The sequence below is a fragment of the Lepisosteus platostomus genome, chromosome 7 (genome assembly GCF_059453375.1).
Source record: "Lepisosteus platostomus isolate fLepPlt1 chromosome 7, fLepPlt1.hap1, whole genome shotgun sequence".
Lineage (NCBI taxonomy): Eukaryota > Metazoa > Chordata > Actinopteri > Semionotiformes > Lepisosteidae > Lepisosteus > Lepisosteus platostomus.
This window is the reverse complement of record NC_142617.1, coordinates 21,490,711-21,514,451: the sequence shown is the minus strand read 5'-3', so window position 1 is coordinate 21,514,451 and position 23,741 is coordinate 21,490,711. Positions and strand designations below refer to the sequence as shown.

The window sequence follows — 23,741 nt, the reverse complement described above, 5'->3', positions numbered from 1 at the left end:
TCAACTTGTGATAGAAATTCAATTACATGCAGTATCTCATCGTGGCTTTTTCTTTTCTATGTGCTTCCTGGTTCTATGCAATATAAACTATGCATTATATGTTGGATTTCTAGTTGGAGTTCATATATTTAGGATTTAGATAGGCTCTGACTCTTGCCAAAACCTGGGTATAAATATGGACATTTAATCCAATTATCTTAGTGCTCATTGCACAAACACTGTGTCACCCAGTCAGTCAGTGAGTCTGTCTGCCAGCTAGCAAGATGTCTGCTATTCTCCCTTTCTGCCTGCCAGCACCTCCTACTGCCTTTGGTTCCTCTTTACTTTTGGATAAATTCTGAACCACTGAGGTCCAAGCCTGTTTTTCTCTCACTGTAAAATATAAAAAAATGCATGTACAGTGTTTTGGTTAGTCTTCCTTGAAAGGAAATCATTTTACTAATCAATCTTTATTGATAAATCAGTTTCTTGCCTCAGTTATGGAATTGATGACAAACAGCTCTACTGATAAGCTTCTTCCTAAAATCAATGTTTATTCAGCCATGGTATTCTGGTATGGTATGGTATGAATGGTATGGTATTCATACCATTTCTATGGCCTTACCTACGGCCCGCAACTGTTACCCCGTTGTTTGGGTCCTATCTCTAGTAATCACTTCTTCCTTTCATCAGTTTTGCTTTCATATTCTAGTGGGGTGGAGCGGTAGCACTGTGGCTAAGGATCTGCATCTGTGGCTGGGAGAGGAATCCTACTCTGTTGGGCCCCTGAGCAAGGCCCTTAAGCCCAACTGCTCCAGAGGTGCTATACAATGGCTAACCCTGTGCTCTGACCCCAAACGTATCTCCCTGTATGGGTGTCTGTGTCTCATGGAGAGCCAGCTGGGGTATGCAAAAAGATGAATTCCTAATTCAAGAAATTGTATATGGCTAACAAAAGTGATCTTATCTCTTATCTTAGTGCTGACTTAGCTCAAATTCACATTCAAAACAACTTCATTGATATAAAAAGGCTAACCCAATTCTGCCTGTTTCTTTCCATTAGTGAATCTGGTAAAATACTGATATTAATATAGCCCTCTTTATAACCCTTTCTATTGATTCTGTGAGTGTTTGAATGGTAGATTTACTCTTACTCTTTTCAGTAATTTGTCAATCTTCCAACCCATGTTTTTGTTTCAAAACTGATAATTTCTGAATTCATCTGCATTACCTCTAATAACATGGTTTAGTCACATGTTCTGAATTATCACTTCTATGCCCCTACTAAACCTGACAATAAAGTAGCTGTTTCTGCACTCTCCAATTTCATCTCTGACACAAAATCCTGATGACTCAAAATTTCCTTCATTTAAACTGTGACAAGACTGAAGTCATGCTTTTCGGCACCCCCCCTAAAACTATCTAAAGTGAATGCAGTAACTCTATCTGTGGCACTCTACCTGAATTTGAATCTAAATTGAAGAATTTGGTGGTGATATTTGATCCATGATTGACCTTTGACCCACATGTGCAAACAATTGTAAAAACATCATTCTTTCATCTAAGAACTATATTCAGACTATATCCTATATTGTCTCTAACTGTAGCCGAAGAGCTGGTCAACATATTCGTCTTTCCAAGAACTGGTTACTGCAATGTCCTACTAAATCCATCTAAATCCACACTAAACAAACTTAAGTATGTCCAGAATTCAGCAGCCAGAATCCTGATCAGGCAAGTGATCATGCTCCTGTTTGTCCTCCAAGCTTGTTTACAGTCTATGGGTGATAGGGCTTTCTTTTGTTATGCCCCAGAGCTCTGGAATTCTATCCCTAAGGATGTCAGAGAATCACCCACCTTGAGCACATTCAAATCCAGACCCACAGCTTTTTCTACAGAAATGATTTTTATGTAATTGGTGTCTGTATCTGCTATTATTATTATATTGGAGACACCTTATCCATTGTTTACCTTGAGCAAAGGGGTGAATTGCATGATGAGGTGTGATCGGTATGGAACTTTACTGTGTGTTTTTTGTAAAGTAGAGTTCGTTCTTGTATTTTGTACTCTTCTTCCTTGCAATGTTGTGTTTTCTCCAGTCCTCCATTTTTAGATTAATCAGATTCACCTTCTCTCTACCTCTCTTGTATGCAAGAATCTTCAGTCTGTGGTGACTGAAGTACATTTTGTCAGTTCATTAAGCCGGTGTCACACTACATGACTAGACATGACTTCTAGTCGGAGAGCATGTCAAATGTAACGACTGCAGTTGCTGAATATCGCTGCCTTTCCTAAAGAGTGTCAAATTATACAACTAGGAATCGCAGGGGATGACTAATTACACAATTCCCTCACGACTGTTCATCATGGTTCCAAATCTTGTATTGTGTCACGAAAGATCCGCGAGGTCGCCTCATTTTGACAGCCAATCAACGTGGAGCACACCGGAATAAGAGGAGGAGCACTGCACGAAAGTAAACAAATGACAAACACAAAACATGGAACAGACATCTTTGCTGGTTCCAAAGTGGGATGAGCCTCTCCTCCGTTTGCACAGTCCAAAACACTCACTTTCCTTCTTGCATTGTACTTCATGTTGAGCGCTCATTGGCTGTTGGCTGTCGCAAACACAAGAGTCCACCCCTATGACTTGCAACTCGCTACGAGAAAATCAAAGCAGTCGTAGGGACTGTTAAGAGCGCTATGACTGAGTCTCTGGGGGTGTCACACTACACAACTGATGGTAACAGGCGCACGCTGCAACTCTCTACTTGCTGTGCTTTTCTTACAATTATGTAAATGAAGGCTACGACTGAAAATCCTAAGAAAAGTCATGTAATGTGACACCGGCATTACAGATTAGTCCTCATTGGTTCAAGATCTTATTTTAGCTTTACCACCTGAATCCCCTGCAATGCAAATAAGTACAGGCTGTGCAGCAGATATTTCACCACAGAAATATTGTCACCTGCAACTGTTTGGTGAAAAAACAGTGATAATTAATTTTCCAGCTCTTTATAATGATTATACTATATTATATATATTATACGCTTGATCCATAGCCATGATTTCTCACTTTATTATTCTTCAGGTGATTATGCGATTTCACTTATCAAAGAATGGGACAAAATACATTACTAGTGAAGATACATTATATACATTTTAAGTTATACTTCAGAGCTACCAGCTGCTCTTTTATCTGGCCGTGGAGCCGTGTCACACACTTGAAGAAGGCTCCACGGCCGAAACGTTGTGTTCTCCTTCTTCTTTTTTTCAGCATGGAATAAACCTATTACTTGTTCCTTTGCATTCCTCTAGTTCCAACCACTCCCTAAACTGACACAATTTTTTTTGTTAATCCTGTTCCTTCTTCTGCTTTTCATTTCTCAATCTACACTAGCATCCACAGGACACCAGCTTCTATTTTTTTGCAAAATAAGTTCTGATGCCCAAATTCTGCCTACCTTACTAGTTCTTTCTGCAGCTCCTGACAGGTATCAGTTTTAATTTGTTGGATGTTACACTTCTTACACTGCTGAATATTTGTAAGACTCAATGTCAAGTTAATCATATTTGGTCTTGAAATCTGGTTTTGGTTGCCTGAACAGACTATGCAATAATTTTCCAATTTTCCCCCTTCTGCAGGTTTTTGTCATTCTATGCCTTTTCAAGATTAAAGGGGAACTGCAGTCCCAATTTTTCAGACCACTTACTACATCTTGCTAACAAAAATTAATTGATGGTATAGAAAAATTTTACATTTCGAATTAAGCACAAATCATAAACGTTGTGAAAGTACCATAAGTCGCCATGGTGTCGCAAATCCCTGGTGTCGCCACATCAGAGCGAGAATTCCCACAAATTGAGGCATGAAGCAGACTTTCCTCCTCCCTAGTTACTGTAATTACTAATGTGTAATAGTGTAATGTATGAGTGAATAAGCACATGTATGAGATCATGCAGCAGAGATTTCACCGCAGAAATGTTCCAAAATGACATCAAAACTGTCTTGAAATAGCAATAGCAAAATTTATATTGGATTAAAATTTATATTGAATTCACAAACCTGGTTGTTTACAATGTAATAAAGCCACTTCAAATCACTGGAAGTTTTGTTACCACGTTCTATATCGTTCTGAAATGGTGGCTATTTTGTGATATAAATTGGAAATTTTACAAGATACTGTTTACATTTTATTGTGGACTGAAATGTGCTTATCAATGCTAATTCTAACCCTAAAATATAAAAATAGTGTTGTACAGATGCAGCCATTCAAAGTGCGTGGCACAGACACGTACTGCGGGTAATTGGCTATTTTCTGTGCTTTCTCTATCCTGCTAGATTTTCAATTATTCTGAAAATAACTAATTTCTAAATACCTTTTTTCACTGTTAACATCTTGCAGCAAGTCTGCGACAAAATATACACTTAGCTCAACCTGACAGTTCATCCTGCTACCAACATTGAAAAAACAAAAATCTTAAGATTTCTATACAGTATTTATGTCTTTATCTAGTGGTTTCATTAGTGACAAAGGCTAAACGTTCTAGGAAAAATGTATTTTATGTAAACCATGTTTGCTATTAATTCATTTAGGGCTCACTGACAGAATTGCAGTTTTTATGCATACCAAAAAATTTCAGTGCTGTCATCTCCACTTTAAATGTACCCCCGTGCTGGAAGAATTTGACCTCAGAACGTTTGCCCAGCGTACTAATATAGGCACATCCCAGAATTTTGACTGTGTAATGAAGACATTTTAAAGACTACTTCTTAGCGTAGATAAAAAAGCTTGGATTCCCATGGACAGTATCTTATACACATATCTTTTTCTGTTGTCTTTGTTGATCTCTTGAGGATCCCTGTGATATTTTGAGCTCTCGTTGAATGATAAAAGTGTTGCAGTTTAAATTTTCATTGTTAGAAATTATGAAACACTCTGTTAAAAGCAAGGGAGTTTTTATATCTGTTATAGTAAAAGAAAATGCCCGACAAACTAGGGATTGAACAGTTTTTCAGTGCTTGTACAATCAATGGAAATGTTCAAATAAATGTGCTAAAGAAATTATTCCTTTATCATATTGGCTAAAGTCCTATCCTAGTTAGACCAACGAAATGCTGTGGTGGGTGTTACTTTTGGTCGATGAAAAAATAAAGTCTTTTCATTTAAAATGATGGTTGCAAATAGTGTAGACCAGCGTAATACTTTGAGTTTTACTGGTGGAGCTCATACAGCTGTGTCTGGATATCTTGGTCAAATATTCGGCTAGTGTGTATTGTCTGTTTAGGGTTCTGTAGCATTCCACACGGCTGGGCAGCTTGTTCCCCCCTTCTGCTGAAGACTCGACCACTTGAAAATACCTGTGAAACTGGTTTAATTCGTCACAGCCAGCACTCCCGCAGAGAGTGATGAAAACCACATGTAAGACTTTGGTGCTTTAAATGTTTAGGGAGAAATGGAGTATTGGTGTGTATTGGTGTGTGACTTGCGGAGTTAAAAGCTGCCTTTATTTTCTCCGTCACCACCTACCAGTGAGGTCTCCCGCGCCCCGACCAGAGAGAGACACACGATAAGCCCTGCTAATAAAGCACCTTGAATTGAATTGAATTGAGAGAGGTGGGGGAGGGGCGAGCGAAGGAGCGAGAGAGAGAGAAACACCTAGGGGTGCAGAACCAGGGAACTATTTACATATTAAAACTATTTATATATTAAAGCGTAGATAAAAAAGCTTGGATTCTCATGTATCTGATACAAGTGTCTTTTAATACAGTCTTTCCTGTGCTTTTGAGGATCCTTGTGATATTTTGAGCTCTGGTTGAATGATAAGTGTCGCAGTTTAAATAATTTTCGTTGTTGGAAATTATGAAACGCTCTGTTAAAAGCAAGGGAATTTTTATGTCCGTTACAGTAAAAGAAAATGACTGTCAAAGTAGGGCTTGGACAGATTCCAAGTGCTTGTACAAATGTGCTAAAGAAATGAGCAAAAAAAGTCATTTATTCCTTTATCATATTGTTTAGCTAATGTCCTGTCCTCGTTAGTTAGATCAACGAAATGCTGTGGTGTTTGTCAAAGAAAAAAATAAAAGTATTTTCATTTAAAATGACGGTTAGAAAGAATGTTTACAGCTTGTCCAAAGTAATTCATTATTAATACTATTAGTAATATCTTCGGTAAAGGCTTTGATGCATAAAATATTTCTGCATAATTAAAATACTTATGATAAAGGTAGGTTGTGTACTTTTGTCCAACTGAGTAACCTTGCTTTCATAAAATATACCAACTTTTTAATGACTGATGATTAACATGCTGTAATACACAGTTAAAATCTAAAAGCTCAAATGCTGTACATGAGAGGTTAGGCTTTATTGGCTCCTCCTGGCAGTTTTACAAGGTGATTCCGGATACCTTCCAGCATGACGTCAAATGACGCGTTACACCGCGTGCTACTGCGTTTTCATGCGACACGCCCACCGTGGTGTACCGCGAAATACCCCAAGCGTTTTGAATGGCTGAGTAGAAGGCATTTCACCCAAGAAATGTAAGAACATTATTTGCAGGCTGAGTTAACAAGTAAGTAGTATTTGTCTGCAAAATGTCTTAATATTGGTATGTTGAATTCAATTTACTTGCACTCATTCAAATCAGTTGAGGCAATCGCATGAGCTATGCAATTATACAAAAATATAAGTTGTGCTAGAATTTTTCTTTTAGGTGTGGTTTACCATAAAATAACCACCAATGTAAATAATTTATCATTTTTGCAAAACTTGAAAATGAATATGAGTGTATTTTATTTGGCTGGCAGGTTGCTTTTTTTGCAATACTTAAATAATGTATCTAAATAAATACTGCCTTTTATGTGTCAGTTTTATGAAAATAATTAAAATTAATATAGTAGCAAAATGTGCTTGGTGTAAAGCATGTTTACAATGTAATAGGGCCACTTTCACATCACCAGACATTTTGTTGTCTCATTCTGAATCGTAGAAAAATAACATCAATATGACGTTATGTGAACATTAAAACTCTCTTCTGTGATGTAAATTGGAGGTTGTATACGTTACCGTGTACGTAGTAGTTTCATAGTGGTTTGAAATGCACTCATTGCCATTTAATTATAACCTCTAAATGTAAAAATATCATTCCAGCTTCCCTGGAATATCTTGTTCTGAAGCTGTGTTTGGGCTTGTGCAGTTCCAAAGCTGTACTAACCTGCATAATTGCTAAGACCTTTCCTCTTCTTTCGACGCCAGTACAGCCAGATGCTGAAGCCCATCAGGATAACCCAGCAGGCCCCACCGATGCCAGCTATGAAGGCAGGCTGCTTGACGACATCAGTGATTTGCTCTGTGATGCTGTTGTTGCTTCCAGGCCCACTCACAATGACATCCCTGATATTTCCTGTAGAAGGAGATATCAGAGGAGAAACATCTTGCTGGGTCACAGACTTTGCTCAGAAGTGTGCAGTCACAGGCCATCAGAGTGCAGCTACAGATGGCAAGGTATTGGGAAATCTAAAACAGTTAAACATTGACCCCTGAGTTTAAGTATGACAGGCTGAAGTCAGGCCTGGGGAAAGCCTGAGTAATGTCTCCTGTCACCACCTCAGAAAACCGTAGCAGGAAAAAACTACTGACCTTCACACGAGCTTCAGATCTCCTTACTTCTGCACAAATACTGTTTATTTGTTCTCTGTTCCTATAGTCTTATAAATTCTTGCAATGGAAGTAAACTTTGTAACCTTGTTCCAGACTCTCACAGCCACTATCATATTACATGTGACAATAGGTATGTAAGGAGCCATTGTTCAACAAAGATACTGTTGAACTCTGATGGTACACAGCTGTTACAGTGGGCATGTTTAATGTCATTTAAAATAATAATAATGAAGTTGCCATTTAGTATTGTCTTGCACAATTAGCGTCTATTATATGATACACAATTACATAATATTGTACTTTGCTAGATTTGAAGGATTGTAGTGTAAGTCTGTCACTGATATTCACACATCACTTTGGATTTTTTCAAAAATCTTACAGAAGTGCAATATATGTTTGTTGTCATCCTTTCAATTTCCTTTATATTACACAACTGTAATTCAGAGCAAGACAGAGGACAGTTAAATACTTTATCTGTTAATAGAGTTCTCTGACTATATCCTATAACCAGGTTTATGTTACAGTACATCTGCAAAAGCTTGACCTGAAACAGTGTATACTCCTTTGCACAATACTCAGAAAAAAGCCATATACTCAACACAATCTGTATAGACAAATATACAGCAAAATTCCATATTTTGAAATTGAATACCCATTAGTGCATTGATCAAAACAGACAAGTAGTCTGTCTGAGATGTAACTGCCCTTTGATTAGATATAATCAAGGTTATATAAGGTTTTGAATCAGGCCTGTCACTTTACCTAATTAAAACACAAAGCACTAGGTTTGTCTGACCTGCAACGCTCCGCTGTCCCTGATGACAAAATAAAATAATGAAATATAATGGCTTCCTCTCATTGGAGAGTAATAAAGAACAAAGCTAATTTGCTGGACAGGAATTAATTAGACACATCAGGGCTGACTGTACCCATTACTGTGAAACTTCACAGCTGTTTGCCATGATATTACACGAGCAGCACTTTGTAACCAAGAACAGGCCAAGCAGTTAGCAGCATAATGGCTTTATTAATAAATGTCACTATTTCCAAAGATTTCAATTTTCTATTTCTTCTAAAGGTTGGGAAGAGGGAGGCCTGTTCATTGCTGAAATGTGAACCATCAAAAATGGAAGGTTTTTTATTCTTCCAGTTAGGAGGATGTTTTGTGATCTTTTACTTAATTTTGTGACTTTTACTATTGGACATTTCATTTTTTGTAAGGAATAAAAATATGATCTCCCTTATTGTTCCAAGTCTTTGCTATTTTGTTTTGAAATGAAAAAAAAAAGTGAATATCCTTAATCAGATATTGTACCAAAATATTCATTGTTTGGACAGTGAAGCCTAAGGTGAATAGTCTATGTTATGGTCTCTTTACTATGTGGTGGTGTATTAAAATTTAATTCCAAATATAGCTTTGTTAATTGCAATTCAGGAGAGATTTTTTTCTCCTCTCCTTTTTTTGTGGTTGTTATTTTTTATTCTGTACTTTGAAATGTACAAACTCAAACCTTTCCACAGGCTACAGACTGATATTCCCTTCTATTGATCCTCTGGCTTAAATCAGGCTTGCCTGGTGGTCCTTTTGATGAGATACAAAGAGACTCTTCTGCCTTCAGAGAACAAGTACATGAGGGTACAGATACTTTGTTTATCTGTATGGTGAGGATATTGAAATGGATCATTGATACAGCACAGGGGAAATAAAGCCAGGCTGGGGCAAACTCCCTTCCCCCTCCCTCTGGGCTTCCATAAATTAAACACAGACAAGTGGAATCTGTTGTGCCCCACGTTGTTATCAGGCTGCAGGCACAGTAAGGCTTCAGCTGAACAGATAAAAAGTAAATGGGAATTATTTCTAGAGAATTTACAAATACAACAAGTTAAAAAAAACTTCCAGTGGTGTACTGTATATTTTAATAATTTTATACTGTTTACAGCTTGCCCATATGCCTTAAAGAGAGATATATATAAAGATTGCAGCTACTGTTTGTACAGCTTCATTGCATTCATTAGCAAATGTGTGAAACTCAAATGGGAAAATCTTTTACTCAAATTAATTTTTTATACATCTGTAGAGCATTGTTATTGCAGATTTACTTGGTGGGAAGTTAAAGAGTTATTTGAGATCGTTGTCCTTCCCTACCTATTTCTTAATTAATTGTATATGATAAAATAATTCTGATTTTTAAAGATGTTATCATTTGATGATATTAGGTCAATTATAAAGTAAAACTATACAATGAGCTTTCCAAAAATATATAAATGAGAGAGCTGTAATGAGTTTTGAAGGCCTCCAAATACGGTGTGAGTGAACTGCACGTAAACTACATGCAAAACTAGAGTGGAACCTTCCAAGTTTGAAGTTTTTAAAGAGTGAGTTAATTATATGAAGTATGTTTGTTTCCAAGAAGGTAATGATATATGTGGTGCAAGTCTGCAACAGGTTTTATTGTGACAAAACCTGAAATTTTCAAGTTATTTGGTGTAATGGTTTCTATGACGGCAGGAGAACAAAATGTCAGTCAGGCAGCCATCTTGGTTTAAACAGCAGACCCATTTTGACATATGTTTATCATACTGTCAATAAAATGATACAACTACCAAGTATGGAAGTGGAATTTATTATATGAATATTGTTCTGTTCATCTCAAAAGAAATTTAAAGTGCTTTAATATATAGGACAGGACTCACTTTGCACAACTCTGATATGCAGCACCCTCTGGACAGTTATTTTGTTCCAGCAGACACATATCAGATCAGGTAAAGAAATTACTTAACTAAATTCAATTAAAGGATATTGTAGGTAGGCAGTGTGTCCAAGCCCCAAGTGGAATTAAACCAAGAACTTTAAAAAGTTTCATTGTATGTTAATACGTTAGTACCTAAGTTTAACATCTCTGTTAAAGATCTTTAAAGTTAATGATATTCCGGTTCCTCCAAAGGACTGCACCTCCTGTAGCACTATATCCCCATTCACTATAGTGTTGTGCTTGGAAATGCTGCATCAGAGGGACCAGGCTCTTACTATTCTTACTACTTACTTAATACTATTCACCTATAATAGCAAACCAGCTGTCCTTGAAGTCTCCCTTCCCAATACTGAGCAGGCCAAACTTTGCTTAGCTTCTGAGTTTTGGTGAGATCAGTCACAATGATTAATTGCCAAGGAGCTTTCGCACTGTAGCATTTTACCATATGGGATGTAAATCACCAAGGGAAGGAAACCCATTCTGGTTTATAATACACTAAACTTTTGTTTCATTTTTGTGTTCTCATTTACTCTGGAAGGATGCCTACTTATGTTTGGGATTGCTTGACCAAACAGTTCTTGAAGAAGAGCAGGAAACAATACAGGTGATGACATGATGTGGCCATCTAAACTATTGCTTCAACCAGTGAGGGGAAATTCTAAAGCACTTCTAGGTGGGTTTGAGAAAATAAGCCTAGTTTTAAGTCAATTGATGCAGTGCTTTCCAAGACAATGGTAGCTTGTATATTGCAAAGAGTTGGATGACCATTTTGCCATGTTAGCAGTACTGTCACTTGAATACTAACAACCAAATTTGATTTTTTTTTTGGTTTCTGATGAGTATTTAGAATTATGTGATGGATTCTTTGTTTTGTTTTTTTTGCTTTGACAAAACTGACAAAATGGTGGTGGGTGCCCATCCTACTTTCAGGAATTCTGTTTATTTCTATTGTAAATGCATTGCCACCAGAATGACTAAGAGGTCACATTTCACCATGCAGGTTTGTACAAGACTTTGTGAGGTGGTTACTAATTATTATTATTAAGTATTATTAAGTATTTACTAATATCAAAGCATGCCTGTACAAGTCAAATATCATCAAGGTAACATTAATTGGTATGTTAATCTTTAACTTGGCACTGCACAGTATAATGTTTAAATATAATCAATGCTTGCATTGCTTAAATAAAAACATTTCACAATAGAAGAAACATTAGAAGAATTTAAAATCAAGTGTTTGATTGCTCAATCCTTTACCTGTTCAATGAGGTGTATGAGACATTTTTCCATACAGTATGTATATTCTACATAGAGTTAAGTTATTGTTCCCCGTGTTGCCTACCTCTATGAGTGATGGTAAAAAGTAAAAGGTGTTCAACACAGCTACCAATGGTCCTTTATTCCAAATAGCTAATCAGAGAAAAATGCTTATCTAATATAATATCTATATGTCTCTACTTTAATCTACAGCAGGCCAAGTGTAAAGAGGGCATCTTTCTCACCTATAATGATAGGCTGTGGTTCACTTTTAACCCCCACACCAGCACTGGTGCTCGCTGCCACCTCGACCCGGTATTGAATCCCCGGGTAGAGTCCTCCAATGAGAACGGAGCGAATTGCTGCATCTACAGTCTTGTTGACATGGAAGCGAGTCTCATTTCCCAGACACCAGATCTAAAAACAGACAAAAGAAATTAGAGTTCTACTTTTCAATGTAAATCAACAAATCTCACAGAGCTATAAAGCTGTTTTCTAAATACCTAAAGAAATGCTTTGAGAAAGAGGATCTCTATCTTACATTTTGAAAGATAATTTTAGTATACATATTCTCATTTATAAATTTATGGCACATAATGTGCCATACATATTAATAAAAAACAATGATAAAATATTTCAGTGAGGGATATCACCCAAAATATGTGCAATCTCATCTGTGAAGGTAAATGTGGGTAGTCTTGGTTGGTAATTACATATGAAAATCAGTTCTCTCATTTTTTCATGAAGTTCATAAAGTAAACTTTCTGCCAATGAATTTCACTGAAAACCAAAGTCAAACCTATTCATCTCTGTGAGTTAACAGTACAGATCCTCAGTGTCTAGTTAGAGGAAATGTGTTTCAGGATGCAGTACGTCTCCCTTCAAAGCAGAGCATCCCACCAGGAGAAAAGCACAGTGTAATATGATGTGTAAAACCATAAAATAATATATAATAGGTAAAATAGCCAGTGCATAGTGAGGGAGTGCAGTAGAGATTTAGTCAAGGAAGAGGGAGTTGGATCAATTTCCCAAAAATACCTTGTACTCTTGGATTATCCCGTTCTGGTGATCTGGAGGTGGCGGGTCCCAAGAGATACTGATGCTGGTGCTGTTATGGTTTCCAACCATCAGGACAGTGACAGACTGTGGAGGAGCGCTTGGGGCTATACCAGGCAGAGAGAATGAAGACATTAATCCAGCTGCTGGAGCGTTCATTTTGCTAAAACAGGGAAAATGGAAGCAGTGGATGGGCAAGAGTACACCCTTGCCATGGTTCTGAATATGCATGAGCTGTACTGGGCTGACAACTTTGAAAAATGCCTTTCTGAAGAGAGGCCAGGTGATGAGTGAAATGAAGCAAGTAAGAATATGCAGGAGCCAGTAAACATCAGCATTTTTGTTTGGTATTGCTTGTCAATTAATAAAGCTAAACTCCTTTTTCCAGGCAATGTGTGACAAAGGCTCAGTTAGCTGTCAGTCTAAGAACAAGTCACCGCACAGTAGTCTATTATTTAGGAATTTGCATACTAACATTTAAAAAATTGCAAATCAAGTTTTTTTTAAAATACCATTAAGATCATATCTAGAAAGAAAGCTAAATATTCAGTGGAAGTATAGATACAATAATCTGAAATAACTATTTTGGACCAATGCAAATTGCATATTACAACTCAATATGAAAATGAAAAGCAAAATCTTATTTATTTTACTATCATTTTAGAGAACTGTGAATGCTCATAGTTAAAAAATAATAGCACTTGAATAAAAATACGCATATTTAATTAGCTTGCTAAATGTCTCCATTCCATTGTTTAATGAATAACTCTTTGGAGAGCTTTTGGAGAGCCTAGCTCAGGCATTCTATTTGAGCTTTTAGAAAGCATACCAGCTTGTAAAGTGTGTTTTGGGAATCTGATAAAAAAAAAACTTTAGAGTACTTGAAGTAAATTCTCACTGGCTACACACAACCAGTTTCTATTCGTGAGTTCTTTCTCGGATGAGTTATGATGCAATTATAAAAAAAATTAATGTGGGTAGTAGCAAAAGTGAAGTCAAAGGTTCTTCTGAGTGGACGCATCAGCCTCAAGTTTCTTTTTAGTATCACAGAGAACAAAACATGAGCCTTAGAATGCCATTTAATAATTAAAATACTTGCCTGGAAGGACAGCACTTATGAAACAGACACATGATGAAAAATAATAGTTTTTTAAGTGTTTTCTTATTTCCCTTGCTGCTGGCTTGTAACGAACACCATGGCTGATTCCTGACAGGTCCATTATTCTGGCTCTCAGACTCTCCCAACAGATTGCGTAAGACTCCAAATCGCTGCTCATCCTTTCAGGATGCAACCAAACAGAACTCCATTTGTTTCCTTCACAAGCCAAGGAAGTGGAAGATAAATGGCCACCAAACTGTGACAAATGCCTGCTCTAAAAAATAGAATAGTCTATCTCAAGCACGATAGCTCTGGGAGGCTTCTCACCTATTTAATAGTGGAAGCATGGGTAAAGATTCTCACAGTAACAAAATGTCAACATAATGGCTTGTCACTACAATGTCATTCAAAGTTAATGTGTGCATGTTAAAGCAGTGCATTATGCATATGTGACCTAAAAGCACTCTGTTATCATGTACAGTAATGAACCAGCTGTTAATAAGTACATTAGCTGTAAAATACATCACTGCCATAATGTGACTCTGTATTGTGCTCAAGTACATAGACCCCATGTCAGATAAGATTTAAACACACCAAATTCATTTTTCCATTAAAACACTGAATTGTGGTTTGTCTTCAGATATAGGTCCACACTACTACTGTGGGTACAACATATGAAAGTAAAGGCTTTTAGATAAGAAATGAAGCATAAAATGGTCAAATACAAAATCACAAAGACATTCTGCTTTAGAAAACTATATAAGCTTTTATACTTTGTTGAAACTGAGTAATCAAACAAGACGGAAGAAAGAACAGAACAGTAAAAATGTTCCTGCAGTACCTTAGATTCACAACTGAAGGCTTTATGACTCTTCTAAAACCTCTTTACCCTGATTACTTCCACTCCATTATTATCACAACAGTCAAGTTCATTTTATTTATTCTTGTAGAATTAGTGTGAAAAAACCTGAGAACCATTCATTATAAAAAAGAGTTTACTACAGAAGAGAAATAATTCTCTCTTATTAACATGTAAGCCTAATAGTGCAATTTCACTTACTATTAAAAAAATTAACCTGTTAACAAAAACCTGTCTATTGTATAATTTCATCCCAACTATATTTGGAACGATTAATAAACATAACATGGATTCTGAACTGAATTGGAGCTTTGCAAAGCTATAAGTTTCTACTCAATGTGTATTTGCTAAAAGCATTTCCTATTACTGTTAGTAACCCAATTAGTAGGGTAATTTGTAAATTCTGAGTCAATGGGTATCTCTTTTTAAATTTAGTGTACTAACCATACTTAACCATACAAGGAAACTAAACTATATTGTTTGAGGAAAGGATGATAAACATTGACATACTCAGCAAAATCAGTGTGGATCACTCCACAGGAAGCTTAATTGCTTTAATGGACAACAGAAATTTTATTAATCCAGGGCTGTAATCCTCAATAAATCTATGGTGTCCTGCTCCTCCTGTATAATTTCTGCCAAAGGCAAAACCGTGAACAAAAGCCATATGTACTGTACTTACTTATTAAAGGAGATGGTGATATCAGCAATGTAAAAAAAGAGTGAAAATCCTCCTAGCTCCAATAACGTTTTTTTCTTTTTTCATAGATGTTTACTCTTTTATCCTCTCTTACTGTTCTTTCATTCTTTTTTATGTCTACTTCCTCTGCGTGTTTCCCTAAAGTCAATCCATCACTGAGTTTTAACAGTGAAATATGTATTATTACTATCACAGTAAATCGCATCAATCTCATTCACATGATCTTATTAAAAATGCCCATTTAGAAAGTCCTACAGGTATTTGGGAACATATTTAATTATAATTCGTAGGGCTCCAAAATGTGGCAGTTACACCTTCAGATTTGAGCAGTATATAATTACAGTAAAAGTCTACAGTATACAATACATGTGAACAATAAAACGTTAAATTATTAAAGGGGGCATTGGTGATAATTCTTACACTGTGGTAAGCACACCAGCTACTGGTGAATCATGCCATTGTTTAAACAAGTTTTGCAAGTGTCACTTTTTAGTACTTTCATATTTCATTCTTTATGTAGCCCAGATGGCCTGTCGAAGTGGATGGTTGAACCATTCATACAGACACCATTTTAGTATTTTCATGAGAAAGAAATTGCTATTATCTTGAAGCAATGCAAAACTTCTGCATGCTTCTGTTGAGATTTAAGATATTTAATACAATAATTTACAAATTTTATCTACTCTGTAATAGTAGGAACACAACTACTGGCCTTAGCATGTGACAGACAAACAGACTCTACAGGAGGGTGCACGTCAAGGACTGCTCTTAAGAAAGATTATTTTCTGAGGAGACATTAGAAAATAAATGGCCCTGTCACATTTAAGATCACTATGTCATTATAAATATCTTCCTGCTGTACCAGATTGCCAGACAATGAGGGGGAATTAATTGCTGGAATAGATCTGTTATGTTTTTATTGCTTTTCATACGAACAGAAACAAGGGATACAAGCCAACCATCAGTAGGACTATCTGCCTCACAAACAGATGCACCTGAGGTAGGGAAACTGAGTTTGGTGAAATGTGCTGGGAAAATAAATCACACAGCTTTAAGGTGGAAGAAACGACGGCAGATTAAAACATTTGTTAAGTTGCTGCTGGTTGCTGTCAAAAGCACACTGGTTAAAGCCAATATTTTAATCTTACTTGTTTTTGAAAGGTGATATGTGGATTGTAAAAGATTGTACAAATTCTTTCAGGACCCAGGTCATTAAAACACTTTGAAGCTGTGCATAGAGGTAAAAGAAAAGGCACTTAGAAAAGGTATCAGGATTGAGCATACCTTCCTCAGTGGTGCGAGCTGTCTTGGACTCACTGTCCATGCCTTGGAACTCATTGAAATATGGGCGGACTTTGACGTCATAGACAACGCCTTTCTTTAGACCAGAAAGAACAACGCTCCTCTCTGTTGGCACTTTCACATCCTGGCTTTGCCAGCTGGAAGGTGAGGGTAGTCCTGAGGTTTGTCTGTATAAGACCCGATAGCCCTGAATGAACTGTGATTGGCGGTCCACCTGCAAAAACCAAGGAGTGACAGAATAAAAATAATAATAATAAACTGTATTTTATATAGCGCCTTTAAAGGTGGTTTCTCAAAGCTCTTTACAGAATCACAACAACAACAATAAAAAAATACACAAGATAAGCAGAATGAGAATATACAGTTAGAGGAGACAGTCAGAGAGCATTGTTACTCATCCTCCACCTCGATCAGCCAATCAGGAACTGGTAGGGCAGAGTAACCCCACGTGGGTCTCGAATGCCCACGGAACTTTCAACCAATGAACGACCGTAGTTCCTCCACATAAAAGAGACAGCACAGGGCCCAGAAGGGGCCTCTTCAGGACATTGTCAGACTCATCTCGGAGAATCATGTAATGGCCAGTGTGTCCGAGTGCCAGGACTTTACTTTGTTCTAAGAGTTGAGACCGGAGGTCGCCCACGTGTTACCAAAGGATCCTCCCAAGGTTAGCCCAGCAGCAAGCCTTGAGGTACCAAGTACCCCACCGCAATCGCTCGCCTGATCAACAAGTGAACTATGGTTGGAACTGTCAACAGCTGAATATCAGTATTCAGAACTAGCGCTACATCGGGAACGAACCAGTCTTCTTCACGTCTAAAGAGTGTGACTTGCTTGGACCCGCAGTCACTTTTCATGTGCACAATCTCTGCTAGTTAAGCAAAGACTAACTAGCCGGTCTTCAGAGAGCAACTGCCAGCGCGCCGCAGCAGGAATCTCTTCCTCCTTCTTCCCCACTTCACGCCAAACCAGGACTGCCTGGCAACGGGTCAGAGGACACCGATTGAACACAGCAACAGCCTGTTGCTGTTCCCTTGTGTCCGCGGGAGATCTGAATCCACACAGATTGGATGAGTATTCAACATTCTGCATTACAGCTTGAGAATTTAATTGTTACCTCAACTCCAGTTGATATCAATTTAATTCCTATGAGTGATGTACTTGCTTTGGAGTATTTAGTGTAAAAGTTGTTATCAAAGCTCATTATAAATGAATGGTATACTGAATGTATGTTCCTCTTGGTTTGTAACTCTTTGCTATTGAATATATACCTTTTGTATTATGCTAACCCTCACTATAAGATCTGTTATGTTTATATGCACATTTTATATATTTATAAATGTATTCTTGTGTATTAGTATCCGTATGTGTGCGTTGCCGAGCTATTCTGCAAGGTCGGTTTTCTTATAGCCATCAAAGAATCATTTTGTGACTTACTGCTACAATTAATAAGTGTCCCTGTGAATGCAAAATATTCCTAAATGGTTAACAGTGTCGAAAGCAGCACTGAGATCAAGAAGAATGAGAATAGAAAGAGAACCAGGGTCAGAAGCTATTAAAAGATCATAAGTGACTTTGACCAGGGCAGTTTTTGTGCTGTAAAGTTGTCGGAAGCCAGATTGGAGGGGATCGAAAAGGTTATTTGTAATGAGGTGGTTATGTAACTGAAATGTGACAGCATGTTCTAGAATTTTGCCAGAAAGGGAAAGTTGAGATGGGCAAAAATTGTTTAGATTGCCCAGAGATATGTTAAGCTTTTTTGGCACAGGGGTAATGGCAGCAGTTTTGAGGACCATTGGTACAACACCAGTGTTCAAGGAATCATTTATTAAATTGAGGACAATGGCTTGGAGAGAAGTGGAACAGGATTGAAATAAAGTGGTGGGAATGGGATCTAATAGGCAGGTGGTGGATTTCATATGTGAAACCAGTTTACTGATGGATGCAGAGAAATTGGAGAGAAGGGATCCAGAAAGTTGGGCAAGCAGGCAGGAGGTGTGGAAATGATATGTGTTGTGGAGAGAATGTGATGCCGGATGTAGTCGATTTTGGAGCTAAAGAAATCTGAGAATGTGTTACAAAGTTGCGAAGGAATCTTTAAAGAGCACATAACTGAAAAAAATTTGACCACAGGGAAATGACCTACTAACAGCACACGTCCGCCCATTTTCCTTGAATATATCAACAGTGTATGATTGTCTGAAAGGCTGTTACATTTTTAATGGTCCTTTTATCATCAGATCTGACACCCTTTGCTCAATTAAAAGCTGTAAAGTATGGCATTACATTACCACAGACAGACCTTACCTTTTATTTGTTACAGGATTGAGTCCTTAAATAAAGCATGATTTAAAATCCTTAATGGGAAGTAGAAAGAAGTAGGGTGATTGATAATACCACACACAATAAGAAAGCCTTGTCTAGAAAAAACAGGGTACTGAAGCATTTGTTATTCTATTCTCACATATTTATAGACTCGGAGTTCACAAAAATAGCCTTTTCATACCTTTGTGCACATAATATTATTGTATTAATATTTTCAGTTTTTCTTTTACAAGATTCAAATATTCATTTAATCTCAGCACTTAAAGCTCTGGCAATACAGCTGAACCTTTCTCTAAATTCTGTGTATTTTTTTTTTACTTCCTATGCTAGTTTAAAAGTAAGAGAGTAACAAAGTTTACTAGTATTCCTGTATTAATTTTCTACAAATGGTTCATTAGATTGTAGTAATATACTCTAATTAATGAATACTACCCTTATTGAGTGTTTTATCCTTGCCATGTCAATTTAAAATCAGTACCTTCTATTTTACATGCATTGCGAATCTTAGACTTAACTTAATGTAAAAGTGAATAGAAAAATTCAGATTCCACCATTCCAAAAATTAATGTATTAAATAATATATGGACTTGTGAATTCTGAATAATAATGTTAAATATTCCAATGCACGTATGTAAACAAATCTGCCATAATAAATAATGTGGTTCTATTACACACACAAATGTAAACCTATCATGCTGTCTGCATTAATACCAGACACTGACTCCAATACAACCCAAAGGAATTTGAAATATGCAGCATAAAATACACACAGACTACAAAGGGTAATAAACACCAATTTGTCCAAAATCGAAGACAGACTTAACACAACCAAAACTGCAAATGATAAGTGCCGGCTTTTTTAAACATAGCTCCATTTACTTTGAGAAAACTTCAATTTATGCAGTGAAAAAGGGAAATAATTCAATGTAATAGCTTGTTAACACTGAAAGAAGTGAGCTGGATTTTTAAGGAGGATATTAAGCAGCTGTTTTCAGCTGAAGAGGCTGTATAAATCAGCGAAACGGTTTCAACTTTTCATTAATTGAATGTTTTAGGCAACTAAAGGCTTTTTGAACCCCTTTTTACTGAAATATGTAAGAATAATTCTTCTACTATAAAAAACAATTAATAGAAAAAAATCTAAACCCATTAATTCAATTAAATTAAATTAATGAAAGTTAAAGTACTTCTAAGGACTGGATACAACATTTTGATAAAATTGCAGTAGGAGGAGTATTTAAAAAGATTTTCTATACTTTATACTAGCAGTCAGAGAGATACACCTGACGCATTACATTTCACATTTACAATAATCTTCTGTGCTGGACAATTAGATTAGCATGAAGAATTTTGAAATCTATGTCTCTGACCTGCTGCTCTTTAATTTTTATTCTTTACTTTATCATTAAAATGTTCATCATAACTCTAAATCGCACATTTAGAAATTGGTAGAAACACTAAAAGGCAAGAAACTTTTTTGTGGGTGTTATGGGTCTTATGAACCTAAGCCATTTTGATGTTAGTTTGAAGTATTTTTCAGGCTCCAGAGAATTTCCCCCCACTTTACTCTAATACTTTACTTTAATCCTGTTAAAGTTTATTTTGTTTATTCCATCTTTATTACTTTTTAAAGAAGGCAAGCATAAAATAAACAAATTGATATAGAATGTAATTCTGAATACCCAACTCACAGGCTGAAATACCTGCATCAGGAAGATAGTATAACTAGTTCTTTTAGAACAAGGAGGGTTCTTTAACAGATGAGAAACGCTCAGTGTTACTCACCGTCCATGTGACCTGAACTGTGGTGGGGCTGAGAACCACAGGATTGTGGAGTCGCACTATCACCTCTCCTAGCTCCTTCTGAACATGCCTGTGATCCACGCCCTGCGCAGGGGGGCTGATATCTGGAAAAGAATAAAAAAAGACAGAGTTGTTGAGTTGATAGTTTTTAATCAAAGTTTGGGAGAAACGAAAACAATCAAACCACTTTCACCACCACATAATCATAATCATTCCTGACATACTTTCTCAAAACTATATGTAGAGTGGTGATAAAGTCAATAAAACCCCTTAAGATTTCAAAGTTTAACATATTTAGACATACTTGACCTTCACCTAGTCCTCAACAAGTCCTAATAGTAGACACCTCATTTGACAAATAACACACCAAAAATAATCGGCTAGCATTCAATACCTTTGTGTGAAAAAGTAAATCTACCATTTCAATTAAGAGGATATGTAAAATCAGGTGCACAAAAATGTGCAAATGATTAGTTGAACATCAGGAAGTGATTTCTTCCTGTATATAAAATCAGAAACTTTGTGAGTTTGGTCTTAAGCACTCGGGTCTGTGGCAACACATCGTGTCCAGATCAAGAGAAATCTGTGGCACTCAGTCTGGGAAGGATTGTAAGCCATTTCCAGACAGCAATATGAAATAAATAATTCTACAGAAAAAGACAAGCAACAAATGAAGATAATTCAAGAATATTACCAGTCTAATCACCAGTAGCTATCCTACCAACTTCTTGCAAAGACCAGACAGTATAATGCTCTTAGAAGTTTCAGAGAACCCCAAGGATACCTTCAGGGATGTACAATCCTCTCTAGTTGTGGTAAAAGTCATTGAGGGATAGCAGGATGAAAATCCTGCTTTTCAAGATGAACATTGCTGTATGGCTCAAGTTTACAAAACAGCACTTGGATATAATAAGATTTTGGAATGGCCAAGTAATAGTCCAGAACTAAACTCCACATAGAGCTGTGGCAGGACCTAAAGAGAATGGTGCATACAAGACTCAAACTTCAAAGCGTAGAAGCAGTAAGGAAGAGTAGGCCAGGATTTCACCCAGGTGATGTTGGAGCCCAATCACTTCTTACAGGAAATGTTTAATTCAAGTTATTGCTGATAAAGACTCAAGAGGGTGCCACACGTTACTGAAACAAGGGGTGAACTCCACACAGTGGTTCCTATGATTTCTAGATGCCAACAGGTTTGCAGTAGCATTAGTGAAAGATATACCCTTGCACCTGTCAGGCACAGTGGAACTGACAGCATGTTGAGGTATGAATGGCTTGAATACTGCACAGGTGGAAGAAACATGTCTGCTCTTTCTCCTTTTTTTCACACAAAGATATTAAATGCTGGCTGTTTATTTTTTTAAATGATGGAAAAGTAGAAGTTCTGTTTGTTATTTGTTAAAAAGGACTTGGTGAAGACAATGTGAAAAGTCAAATGTGCCTAAATAACCTTTTCACCACATTGAACATATATCAACCTCTTTTTCGCTTTTCATCTCAAACATCCCTCCTCACTCTTCATGGGGGTCCCATCTTCATTGTTCTATAGCCAGGAGGTTGGCCCTCAGCTACTGTAGATGGGTTAAGCCAAACCACACTGTAAGTAAATACTCAACACATACCACCCCCCAAAAAATTAATTGTTGCATCACTATTTCTTGTAAAACTACAATAAGCATGAAAGACAGAAAAATATTTTTTACCCACTTCACCCTCTAGAAAAACAACAAATGTTGGCACTGTTATGACCTGATCATCTTCTGTTTCCAAAATTTGCCAATTTACTGTATATAGCATATTTAAACAAATCCAAATCTAGTGAATAGGATGTTAAGCTAACAAATGAGTGCACTTATTTCCACATTATTTCCAAAAGGAGAGGGTCACAAGTGTATCACTTAACAGCTTCTGAAACACTCATAGATTCACATGTTGCCTGCAGTAAGGATATGTTCAGGGCATACATTTGATTATCCTGCTATTGCAACAGAACTCTGGCTGAATTAAGAATTTACCCAAACAAAAAAAAACAAGGGTTTAAATGACAAAAGTCTGTCATCAACGCATAGAAACAACATTATAATATAATTTTATACAAAATAAATTGTACTAGAAGTTTATATTTGTGAACAGTGTACAAAGAGTCTGCAGAGACAATAGAAATATGTGACAACTACAGTTGAATCAGACAAAAATGAAATCTGAGAAATCTGGAATAAACAAGCATCAGTTACAGGGCAATTGTTAATTTCTTAACTTGAAAGATAAAATAAAATCTATGGTTTACAAGATTGCTGTCTGTTTTGTGGTGGCTCACAAAAATTTTAAACACATTAACCCATCAGTCTCTTGCAGATGGGTTAATGTAAATCTAAAATAAGGTGATGGACACTAAACTGCTGTAGTACCAGGTCAAGAAATCCACAATTAATTCAAACATACATGTATATGGCTTTATTTTCTGAAGGTTTTTGGTCATAATATATACATGTAACTCCTTGGAAAATGACACTGCTCACAGGAAGCAAAGCAATTCACCGTATGTAAAGTGTTAGCCAGAGCTCTGAACAGATTGCATAAAAAAACAATAATGTGAGACAGGGACCTCCAGTACTTGTCATGCTGCTGAACATTTCTTGTCTTATATTTTTTTAAATAAAATTAAATGATTTAGATTAATATCAATGTGTACTGCTAGCTACTGATAATAATAAAACACAGATGATGTAAATTTCTTGAAAAGTATTAAAAAACATAAATAAAATTATATTATGACAATGATGATAAATGGCAGGATTATGTCAATCTTCTGGATGAATATTACAAATTTAAAATTATTAACAGCATATTTAACAGTATTTTTTAAATTACTGCATCAAGGTTTTACAAATTAATCAAGATAGTAATACTGCCAAATGAAAAAATATATCCACTCTATCTCAAGTTA

The 23,741-nt window shown here is 36.5% G+C and overlaps 1 protein-coding gene across 10 annotated transcripts in view; it reads right to left on the bottom strand.

The window, feature by feature from the left end:
• robo2 (roundabout, axon guidance receptor, homolog 2 (Drosophila)) overlaps positions 1–23,741 on the bottom strand; it is a 623,900-nt gene that overhangs the window by 55,375 nt on the left and 544,784 nt on the right. For all 10 annotated transcript variants that reach the window (XR_015940079.1, XM_088639711.1, XM_088639706.1 and 7 more), the window contains 5 exons: positions 20,777–20,898; positions 16,649–16,880; positions 12,689–12,813; positions 11,896–12,067; positions 7,195–7,383 (listed from right to left, as the gene is read on the bottom strand). Coding sequence is in view for 9 of the 10 variants with exons in the window: in XM_088639711.1 (XP_088495837.1) it covers positions 7,195–7,383; positions 11,896–12,067; positions 12,689–12,813; positions 16,649–16,880; positions 20,777–20,898 (840 nt within the window). In the remaining variant the exon portion in view is untranslated. The remainder of the gene's footprint in view (positions 1–7,194; positions 7,384–11,895; positions 12,068–12,688; positions 12,814–16,648; positions 16,881–20,776; positions 20,899–23,741) is intronic.